Below are 11910 nucleotides of genomic sequence, written 5' to 3'. Positions count from 1 at the left end.
GTAGCTTCCAGTAAAACTGCACTGCTCTGTCCTGAGAGCAGGACTGCTGAAGCAGGGTCACAGTAAGCAGTGCAGGCTGGGCTGGTCTGCGCCTCTACGACTCCACCCCCCCCCTTCCCTTCGCTGCTTCTGAACACGCAGTGAAACCCAGCACTCCCAGAAGAGTTCCCTCTGCTCACAGCCTCAGTGTCTGCAGCCACCACACAGCAGAGCTACCCAGTGTCCCTGTGGGAAGGGAGGAGCATTCCGCTGCTAGTCTGGAGTGTGTGTGTGTGTGTGTGTGTGTGTGTGTGTGTGCGTGTGTGCGTGCGCGTGTGTTGGAGGGTGGGTGTGTGTTTCTTTAAGGGTGTGACTTGGCAGCCAAACGGTGATTATAAAATGGCCGGTGTTTGTTTCAGTGTGTCTGATGCAAGGTCACCACACAGATGATGAGCCGGACAAAAGCAGATGCTCTTCAAAGACACGCCCGTCAATTATTTTCAGCATCTGGATGTTAACATATCTTCCCCACAATGCACCGAGACAGTCCATTATACCCTTCTCACCCATGCTATCCACTTACAGTGACAAACAACAGGGAGACATCCCTGTAACCCATCCACCCACCCACACCCACAAACGGAGAGAAAGAGACACAGTCATGTCTGTGCTGCCAGTAAAAACAAATGAGCTACAACACATCCCATCATCTACTTTTCAGATCGTGTCTAATCTATCGAAGATCTACAAGTCTGCATGCTGTTACTGTTCTTAACACAGTGATTTGCTCAAGGCCACAATCATAATTTATATGGAGAGGAAACAAGGAGCAGCCAAGCTTCCGGTCACAGAACTCTTTCCAGGGATTACTTTCCACAGTCAGCCCTGATGAACTTTCCTTAACATCTGCAAACAATTAAACTTAATGCATCCCCACCCATACACATTCATTCTCTCACACACATGCATCCACACACAAGTAAACACAAAAGCAAACACACATACCTGCAGCTCTGGCACGTTCCTTCAAATCAAACACACACTGCATACTGTGCATTAGCAGTCTAAACATGTTTGCAGTCAGTGGAAAGAGAGTGGAAACATGGAGCAGAGCTGGCTTCTGCAGCTGCCGTCCAACTGAGCACGACTCACGTGAGCGGTGTGTGTGTAGTGTCAGACTCGCCTGAGGACAGGGGCTGTGTGGACTCGCGTGAGGACACGGGGTGTGTGTGGAGTGTCAGACTCGCGTGAGGACACGGGGTGTGTGTGGAGTGTCAGACTCGTGTGAGGACACGGGGTGTGTGTGGAGTGTCAGACTCGCGTGAAGACGGAGGTGTGTGTGGAGTGTCACTTTTCGCTTAGGCAGTGGCTGGCTGGAACAGGCACTTAAACCCATTAAGCACTAACAAAATCTGCAAATGTACATTATTAGTATGATGTCGGACACCAACACTGGGCACAGAATATAAGTCGTATGTCATGAGTGCGTGTGTGTCTCCATGCATGTAAGTGCACTTGGCCTTAATCTGAATCTGTAAACTGTATGAGGAAATGGGTTTCAAGCCCACAAACAGCAGTGGAACCACAGTGCCACATTCCAACAGGATTACAACAACTCAATTAAAACACTTGGCAGAAGAATAAAGGTCTAAACACAAAATCCATGTATTCTGGAAGCTTGGGGGGGGGGGGGGGGGGGGGGTGACGACATGACCACACAACACTACACACACACACACACCTCAACATTCATCATGATCGAAAACAATACGCAAGTAATAATGAAAGCTTTTGGCCAATGCCACATTCTCACTGTACAAAGGAGCTTGCCTGATCAAATGATCAAATGAACAGGCTAAAACATTACAGGGGTCTCATTGTTACACTGAAAGAAGAGCGGTTCCTCACACCTGTATAGAAGCCGGAATTAAGCATCGTTAACGTGGTGCAGGGCAGAGAGAGTTGAGGAATGACTGCTCTGACACGACACTCTGATTACTAACCCAAGCAGCTGACCCCAGCTGCCAGTCAGTCACATCTGGATTTCAGTATAGAAATTAAGAAAATGGCTGACTTTCACCTGAAAAGTGTCACCCGTACTAATTGCCGTACTAATTAGTAAGGTTGCAAAATCTATTGTGAAATTGATAATCAACGTCTCAGTATTGGAGTCTGTAGTAATGATATTGCAGAAAGCTGCACCATCATGCAAAAAAGCTCTCCAACGCATAGGGCTACACACATTAGTCAATAAATCAAGACAATAATGAAAAATAGCTGACTTGTATGACTGCGGAGGCTGTTATTTTCAGACAGAATGCAGTACACTGACAGAGACTTTGGGGGCAATGTCCCTGCTGGTGAGTTTGGCAAGGCTGCAGGAGAACAGAATGCGTCCTTGTATTTTAACTCTGTCAACTTCAAAGAAGAGAAATGTTTTAAATTCAAGCGCAACAGTTTGTTGTTTAAGGAGGCAAGTTTAGGTCATTTAACTTTGACCTGTTCAGATTAGCCTACTATAATGTAACGTCAATATATAGGTTGCAGATTTAGCTCAGTTTAAGAGCCATAAGCCTGATGCAGCATCTTTTGAAGTATTAGACAAGTTATGTTAACTTAGGACATAACTAACTCTTGCGGACATGTGAAGCTCTTATTCACACCTGTATAGCTACATTCAAATGGCATAACATCACCAAAGCAAACAATACTGATCCAACGGTTTCATTTACTTGCCTCATTTATAATGTCAATCACTTTATTTACACTTTATACTTGTTTATACTTTATTTACTCAAATGTTTTTTTTTATACTTTTAAATATTTATTTATTATTCTTCATTTCCTTCATTCCACTGCTCTACCCCGATTTAAAACTTATATTTGTAACGTATTAAATGAATTACAACAATTGAAACAGGAAAATAGTCATTATTTAAATGACTAGTCATTAGTTAAATAATGTTATTAAAAGTTGCAAATGGCTCTTAACAAATCGAGTGTTTGACTACTGGCTACTCATAATTAAGCTCACAGGAAAAGTTTTTCTATGCCGGTACACAAAGTGAAGGTGACTCACTAGTAGGCAGGTCTTTGTCTCAGCTTGTGTGTGCTCAAAGGTTACAAGCATGATCCACTGACTGAGAAAGCAAGGAAGATAAAAAGGACTGCTCACACACACACACACACACACACACACACACACACACACACACACACACACACACACAGACTCAAAGCATAAAATACTTTTAAGACAATGACTTGGCATCATTTGTAACTTATTAAATGTATTACGACAATTGAAACAGGAATATAGTCATTAGTTAATGACTAGTCATTAGCTCAATAGTCATCAATTAATGTTATTAAACTCTTCGTGTGTTCCGGACCACCCCCGGACCTGTCTCAGACACGGTGGGTGAGTGCTCTCTGGGTGACTACAGGAATTATAGCATTCAACGAAAACTAGTTTGGTCAAAATAACACCGATCTTTAATACCGATCTCACAGCAACAAGTTACTGTGTTTTTAAAATGTCATAAAACAGTGCAGTCAAACTACGTATCAAAGTAATCACAAAAGTCATCTTCTCCATATAACGCAGCCCTACTAATATAACCAACAAAGTGACAGAGCAATGGGGAAACGTAGGGTACCTCCTCCCAACACAACAACCGAAGAGCTACAAAGTCAGACCAGTGCTTTTTTGCGACCATAATCGTATTGCGCCTTTAAATAGCCCCCTTTCTCGTGGTAAAAGTGGCAAAACCCGTTCCTTGTAAGCTGACACCAATCATACCAGAAGATTTTGGCTGGGTGGTGGACCAGAAAGGTCTAAGCAGTCACTTGGGGGGGGGATGCACACAAAAAAGCAAAGACTGACAACATGTGAGCTATGTCAGGGTGTCGGGTGACACAGGGCACTCGCCGGGTGTGCTAGGAGTGTTTCTTGGAAAATGTTGTGCAGCCAAGTAACTGTGCACGCGCGTGTCTCTGAAGACTGTAAGGAATCTGGGTCATGGGTTGGGAAGGATGAGACTAGCTCTACCACAGAGGGGGACTTCCCATGGCCTGTACTGAGAACAGCCACTGCTTTAACTGTGCTCCACTGCTCACACCCTAGGACTGCATGTTAAAGGCCATTCTAGCAAAGACCTTTACGACACTTGCATTCTGGAATTGAATTCTGCAAAATGCAAATGAAGATTTGAACTGTGAGTGTGCGTGCGTGTGTGTTCTGTGAATACCCTCACCAAACGGAGACATTTTGGATAAGTGTTCTGTGGATGTTTTGATGAAATTTACTTGATCCAACAAATGTATAGAATTTTGGTCAAAGCAATACAGCCTGGAGCCATGCAAAATGAAGGGTGCACAAGTGTGCACATCACCATCATAATCACATCAGAGTTTCTGTCAACCCGTGCACGCACACACACACACACACACACACACACACACACACACACACACACACACACACACACACACACACACACTGGGGTCCTGTCTCGCAGATACCCAAGGAAAAGGCTAAGGATATCCAAAGGAGAAAAAAAACATCCCTCCAACTGAGATCTTTCTTCGGGTATAAATGTGAAAGCACCCCCAGCCAAAGCTTAGGCAGACTTCTATAACTCAGCCTGATTGGGCTGTGAGCTCACTGTAAAAGCTTTGGAAAACTCAACAGAGAATGAAAGAAAGAAAAAATATGCTAACTAATACACAAGATAAGAGCTATGGAGAAAATGAGCTGAAATACAGAATAAGCAATAAAAGGATATGAGCATGTTGGGGGGGAGGGGGGGGTGACAGCGAGAAAGTCTCTTCTTGAGATGCCCAAAGAAAACAGGAAATGAGTGCAGAAGAGACAGGAAGTGCCCACAGGATGTTATGTCACCGCATTGTGTGCTGCAGATGGAAGAACAGGGCAAGAAAATGGATGAGATGAAGGAAGAAAAATTAAGTCAAATAAAATAAAAGCCTCCCTGATGACACTGGCAGACCACAGTGAGGCCTTGCTTCTGACAGGCCTCTATGGACAGGTCTCAGGCACACAGGACAGCGAGCCAGTGTACACACAGCACAACTCTACACCACACGTGCGGCATCGTGGGTTAAACAGTCTTCGGTATTTATTCCCTGGGTGGGAGATGGAGGGGGGGATAGGGCAGACGGGAAATAAGAGGCCACGTACTATGCATCGAGACCCTCATCGAATTTAAAAGTTGAATTACAACAGTGAATTTATTCATTGGGTCTCCGCTTGGTGGAAAATGAAATATTACAAAAACATTCCTCCCTGTGGGAATCTGAGTAATGCTCCAACAAACAGAAAGGGTCTGAAAGGAAATGTAAAATGAAAAAACCAGTAGGACCCCCCATCCTCTTTCTTACAGCCAGCAGACATGTGTGCATATGTGTACATACTAGTGTTTATGTCTGGCTGAGTTAGCATATACTGCAGTGGACCACATTTTAGCAACTCTGACCTTAAAGTGCACTACCTCAACCTGCACCCACAACCACCAACACCCTGCGTCTACACAACACTTGTCACTCCCCATCACCCAGCAAGAGGTTTTTACATGCTCTGTGTTTAGTAATGTCCTATGGAAGAACAGCTGTCTGCAGGTTAACTGTGTAATGAAGAGAGTTAAATTGTGTGTGTGGGGCGGGGGGTGGATGTGTGAAGAAAGCGTTGGACTTATAAAGCCTCCCGCATCATTCTCAGAGCGGAACGGAGAGCGGTAGACCAGGTCTCTGTCTGCAGAGCGTACTGAAGCGGGGGGGCGACGGGACGACAGAAAGAAAGAGAGGAGGAGGAGGAGGAGGAGGAGGAGGAGGAGGAGGAGAGAGAAACACTCTGCTGCAAGAAATACCAGCTCAATGAATTATACATTTCAAATGGAGTCTTCCAGAAAATGAAAGGCAGGAGAGCAGGGCTCTGACAGCACAAGGCCAGCTGTGCTGGGGAGGAGACGAGCTGCAGCTCGCCGGCTTCTCCTCGTCCCCGTCACACTCGCAGGCCACTCCCACTGAGCCCTGCCACAGCTGTTGCATAAGCGGGGCCACACTGTATCAGCACGCCGAGCCAATGAGATCGTGCGCTAAACGAAAATCGATTTCCGAGCCAAATGTAGGTGCGCGCGCGCACACAAACGCACGCACGCACCTGTGCTATGCAGTCTACTGAAGTAGCACACACTGGGTCCTTGTTGTAACTCGTGTTGTTCCTTTGAGATGGTCCAGGAACGGGGAGCTGGAGAGTGAAGTGCTCCTCACCCCAGCTCATTACATATTAAAAGCCAGAGCCTCTCTCTGCTCGCACTGCAGATAATGGCTTCTGTGCAGCCTCTCTCAGGCAACTGCAAAGAGTTGCAAATGGCCCTTAACAAATCGAGTGTTTGGCTACTGGCTACTCATAATTAAGCTCACAGGAAAAGTTTTTCTATGCCGGTACACAAAGTGAAGGTGAGTCACTAGTAGGCAGGTCTTTGTCTCAGCTTGTGTGTGCTCAAAGGTTACAAGAATGATCCACTGACTGAGAAAGCAAGGAAGATAAAAAGGACTGCTTAAACACACACACACACACACACACACACACACACACACAGACTCAAAGCATAAAATACTTTTAAGAAAAGGATTTGTGCCAAAAGCATTCCATGGGGGGACTGACAATGACTTGGCGTAACAACCAGCCCAAACAAACAGTTAAGCCTGGGTGAGCGGTACAGACTAAAGGCACCAACGACTGTAATGATCATTCACACAGGATTACCTACTGTGAAAACTGGATTACCTGGTGTAAAATGTTTCTTTAATAATATAACTGTTAGAAAAATAGATAAATAAAATGGGTACATGAAAGTGCACAAAACTTAAAAAAGACGTTTTTGTATATTACTATGAATTAATGGGTCTTACACACTTGTGCACACACACACACACACACACAAATATGGGTGTGCATTAAAATGTGGGGGAAGAGAAAGAGTGACAGACATGAGCAGGGCAGGGGAAGGTGCCGCCCCTCCCCCATTAGCATCACAATGAGCAGACTGGCCATTGTCTGGCGGGAGCGAGAAATAAAGGGGAAGATTCCCCACCTAACAGCATGGCTAAACAAAGGCGCTAGGGTGCGGAAAAGCCTCCTAAAACGTTAGAGAGGCTGAGCTCTCCAACAAAGCAATAATACAAGCAGATAAAGAGCTACCCTCACCCTCGCCTGACACACACACACACACGCAGTCAGAAACACAAAACTACATCAAAATCTACAACTATAAAAATGTTTTTTTTAATATATATATATATATATAAAAAATGTTTTATATATATATATATATTAATATATATATATTATATATATATATATATTATATATATATTATATATATATATATATATATTAATATATATATATTATATATATATATATATTATATATATATATATATATATATATATATATATATATATATATAATATATATAAAGGAAGAAAATAAATAAATATATATATATATATAGAGAGAGAGAGAGAGAGATCTATCTATCTATCTATCTATCTATCTATCTATCTATCTATCTATCTATCTATCTATCTATCTATCTATCTATCTATATCTATCTATATATCTATATCTATATCTATATATCTATATCTATATAAAACAGCAAATGGAATACGCTCATACTAAGCCCCGAGCCACACTTGAAAAGCACACAGAGGACAAGCCCTTTAAAAACCACACTAAGTCAGTCCAGCCCCAGTGGATACAGTTTTCATTAAGAAAAGCATCTGCAATGTCCAGCATTCACAGTACCACTGCTTCCTTGAGCTGAGCTCCATAAAGGCAGGCCAGTGATGGCCACTGACTCTCTTCTCTCAGAAAACTGAGGCAGACTTACCCAAAGCCCTCCAAGGCCCCAGAGTCCAATGGATTCTGCCTTAAAGGACACATGTTTGTGTTAATGTGCTGCCTTTAGCCCAGCACACTCATACAGGTACAGAGAAACCAAAGTGCTATAAACCAGCCACACTCAAAAACAAATTCTCTTCTTTCTATTACCCACAATGCCCTGCTGTGAGGACTGGTCCACGCCTCCTTACCCGAGTCAGAATCTTTCTGGTCTCCATTGGCGCCGACAGTGAAGGGAAGTTTCCTCTTGGGGGCTTTTTCTTTCATCTCTTTGACGCCATCATTACGGTCCGACTTGGGAGTCTTGGTTGACAAACTTTTATCTTTATCCTAGACAAAAGTCAGGAACAATGTTAGCTCAGTTTTACATTAACTAAATAAATACATTTAGTATTCATTATATACAAGCAGGACCATAAAGTATGACTATATTCTACAGCCAGAGTGTGGGGAAAAAACTGTTCCACATTTCAGCAATCTTAAAATCAAGATTTAAAGGAAGATTTCAATATTTCTCGGGTAAAAGAATTGTCGATCTAATATTGTTGCTATTGAAAATGTAATTACACCCATTGTAATATCTATTCTCCTGAGCCATTAGCTAGCTTGCAAGACTCACTTACATGTAGATACAGTCTTAACAGTTTTCCACAAAAAGAGAAGGAAAGCAAAGAAGAGAGAAAGTGTGCTAACTGGTGCCGGTGCCCAACAGCGCTCAACAACAGGTATCAATGTTAGCATGTTGCTCAAAGGTTTGTGTTTTGGAGCAGTGAGCATTTGCAGTGGTGCATGTATCACTTCTTAGAACACACCAAAAAGAGATGGCGCTACGGTTGCCCAACCAGGTAGGTGCCCAGACACATGCAGAGGTCATGGTATGACCACAAACTGCATTAACCAGCCGGCTGCATCAGGAGCGCGCTGCATTATCAAGCCTTTCAGAGGAAATCTGCACCTCTGCAACACACCCACACTGCATGCCATGAGAAACCCAGTCCAAGAGTTGACACTCACAGCAAACCCTAACCAGCGCATGCACTCACAAGCGCTCACACACACCGGCGTCTAGTGAGCGCATGTCAGAGAGGCCGCCTCTCTGCTCGGCGCACGCAGCGTCCTGCCTCCTCGCTCCCCTCCTTCTACTGTAGATGTAGCATTACGTAATCGCGGGAACATGTCCGTGCCCCAGCGCTGCTCCCGCCATAATCGATGCTCTAATCATCCTCGCCGGCTGCGACTTAAAACAAAAACGAAAGCTCCTCCAGCAAAGCACGGTTACACAATTAAAATAAATTAATAAAAGCTGCTTATGCAAGGGTTAGTTTGGCGGCGTGTGCGCGCCCCGCCCCCCCGCGCAGTTGTTGTTTTGCTCCGTTTGCGTTCCTGGGTGCTGGGAGGCCGGCGGGACCAGCTGGAGTGCTGGCAGGCTGCTGGCAGCACTAATGAAGGCTAATTAAGGGGCTCTTTGTGGAGATTTGGGGTTGAGCATGGAGAGATAAGTCCGAGGAAGAATGCGGAGCGGAGCAGAGTGCTGTTCCGACAGTCGGCCTCCCTCCCTCTGTCCCCCGAGGGCAGGGCCTGGGGACTAGTGACACCAGCACTGTCGTAACAATATCACTGCGTGTGCACAGTCCACCGTACCGCATGTAAAGCTGTGTGAGGAATGAGAATACATGTGAACAGATTTAAGATTCAGGCTAAAAAATGAAACAGGAAGAACTCTAAACTGCTAAAAGCATAAGAATAGAACACAGCATTATATAACATGTCCACAGTATATAAATAATAATTATAAACGGTCCTCGATAGTAATGTAATTACTACCGCACAATATACTTCCACATGTCTAGTGTTAAAGAGTATATAGTGGGATACATGTACAAGCAGGGAGACAAAGCAGGGAGACAGAGCACGCTGAGGATGGACCGATACAGCTTGTCGGGAAAAAACGGCTGAATCAAACGACAGCTGTGAGCTAGCGCTTCTCTTCAAAGCCGCCTGCATGAGTGGCCCTGTTTAGTGACTGGTCTCCTAGCAATGCTCTCGCTCTCTCACTCGTGCGCTATCCTCCCTCCCTCTCTCCCTCCCTCCGGCTTGCAGTGTCTGATGCAATCCTGCACAGAATTCTGTACATACAAACAGGCACGTTGGAAGAGTCATTCTCAGCGTGACCCAGTCACTGCCATGACCTCATCAGTGTGCGTCCGGAGCTGCCACGGCTGCTGGCACTGGGCTAGCAAAGCGCGAGCTCGCCAAGAAACAAAGCATAATGTATTTGCATAGCATGAACACACAAACACACACACACACACACACACACACACACACATGGCTCCAGCTAGATTTAAAGCATGAGAAACATCCATTTGGCTAACTGTAAAAGCTATCTACGGAGATAAAACTCAGCCTATATATAGGTGGGCAAGGTTTAAGGGAAGTAGTCCATCACAGCTGACACTGGGCTGATGTGTTTGTGGGACACATTAGTTACCCTGGTGCTCTATTGACTGTGACCAGTGTTAAAAGGGGGTTTTGTTTGTTTTTTTCCCCAAATATGCTCTCTGTTTTAAAACAATATATAAAAGCTTTATGTTTGGTTTTTGGAGAGTACTGATGCAGACACTGGCAAAATGGAGTACAAGAGTAACATGAATTATGTGAGAGAGTGAAGAGAGAGAGAGAGATTAACAGAGACAGAAGAGACTTTGGAGACAGGCGACTTTGAGGATTTAGGTCATAATCAATAAGTGGGCACTCTCACCTGCCTACTTCCAGTTTGTCTCCTAATTGCTCCTAATGGTTTTAGGAGGTAATAACAGTGGTGCATGTGAGATAGAGAGAGATAGCAGTGGTGTGTGTGTGTGTGTGTGTGTGTGTGTGTGTGTGTGTGTGTGTGTGTGTGTGTGAGAGAGAGAGAGAGAAGGAGATTACAGAGGTGTGTGTGACAGAGAGAGAGAGAGAGAGAGAGAGCGAAGGAGATTACAGAGGTGTGTGTGACAGAGAGAGAGAGAGAGAGAGAGAGAGAGAGCGAGAGAGAAAGGGAGATAAAGGCAGTGTTCTCTCACCTTCTTCCCACCCTGCTTCTCCACCATGTCGGTGCTGAGTGGGAAGTCCTCCAGCTGGGGGGTTTTAGAACCCCCACCCTTGGGCATCGTTCAGCTATCGCCACGCCAAACCACATTCACGCCTCCATCGCATCGTCATCGACCGTCTGAGAGGGGGAGACAGAGAGAGATATTGTGAAAGCGAGCGGGTGACACGGTAAAACAGAAAAGCGTAGAGAGAAAACAAGGTAGAGAGGAAAAAAAAAACAAAAACGTAAGCATCTGATTGGCCAGCTCCTTAGAGAAACCCTCTGTGCTCAGTCCCGCACTGCTCCCATTAGCAGAACATGAAGCTTTCGCATTTCCAGCAATTACACCTGGCAAAGCTGAAGGAACAGCAGCCCCCCACCCTCCCTGCAGCGCTGCCCTTTAACTGGGGGTTAGCTTGGATTGCTCTGCCAAACCCATGACATTTGTGAAATGCAATTTAATGCAAACCTGGACGGAAAAGGAACAAGACGGAGTGACTGCTCGCTGAAAACACCAAAGATTCTGTGCCTGCACGAAGGGCAGCTGTGGTGAGATTGGTGACCCAGCCCCGAACGCTACATGGCAAAATTTTCATCTGCTGTACAGTCCTGGTGAAGTCAGTGCTGCAGTGTTAATAGGTAGGTAATGGGCAGGATTACTGCCAAACACACTGCTCTGTAGTTCATCATGCAGAATATGTGGTGATAAAAACAGGAAGTCCATTCTGCCGAGCCACCCAAACTCACGTAGCATGACCAGCATGGAAAATGACGAGAAAGCCGAAAGGTTTGTTTGCTTAGCAATCACGCAGAGCTCAAACAAAAGACATTCACACACAGTAAAGACGTGCGTGCGTGCACGCGCGCACACACACGCGCGCAGACACGCACCACACGCACGCACACATGCTCTCCAGCTCCCCCTGAG

At 45.0% G+C, this 11910-nt stretch overlaps 1 protein-coding gene across 1 annotated transcript in view; it reads right to left on the bottom strand.

Moving 5' to 3' along the window:
• ankrd11 (ankyrin repeat domain 11) overlaps window positions 1-11910 on the bottom strand; it is a 64505-nt gene that overhangs the window by 13580 nt on the left and 39015 nt on the right. Inside the window, 2 exon segments of the mRNA XM_027007337.2 lie at window positions 8101-8239; window positions 10975-11120. Of these exon segments, the coding sequence (XP_026863138.2) occupies window positions 8101-8239; window positions 10975-11061 (226 nt within the window). The 5' untranslated portion in view covers window positions 11062-11120.

This window comes from Electrophorus electricus, chromosome 21 (assembly GCF_013358815.1).
Source record: "Electrophorus electricus isolate fEleEle1 chromosome 21, fEleEle1.pri, whole genome shotgun sequence".
Classification (NCBI taxonomy): Eukaryota; Metazoa; Chordata; class Actinopteri; order Gymnotiformes; family Gymnotidae; genus Electrophorus; species Electrophorus electricus.
Note: the sequence above shows the minus strand (reverse complement) of the source record. Positions and strands in the feature narration are given on the sequence as shown.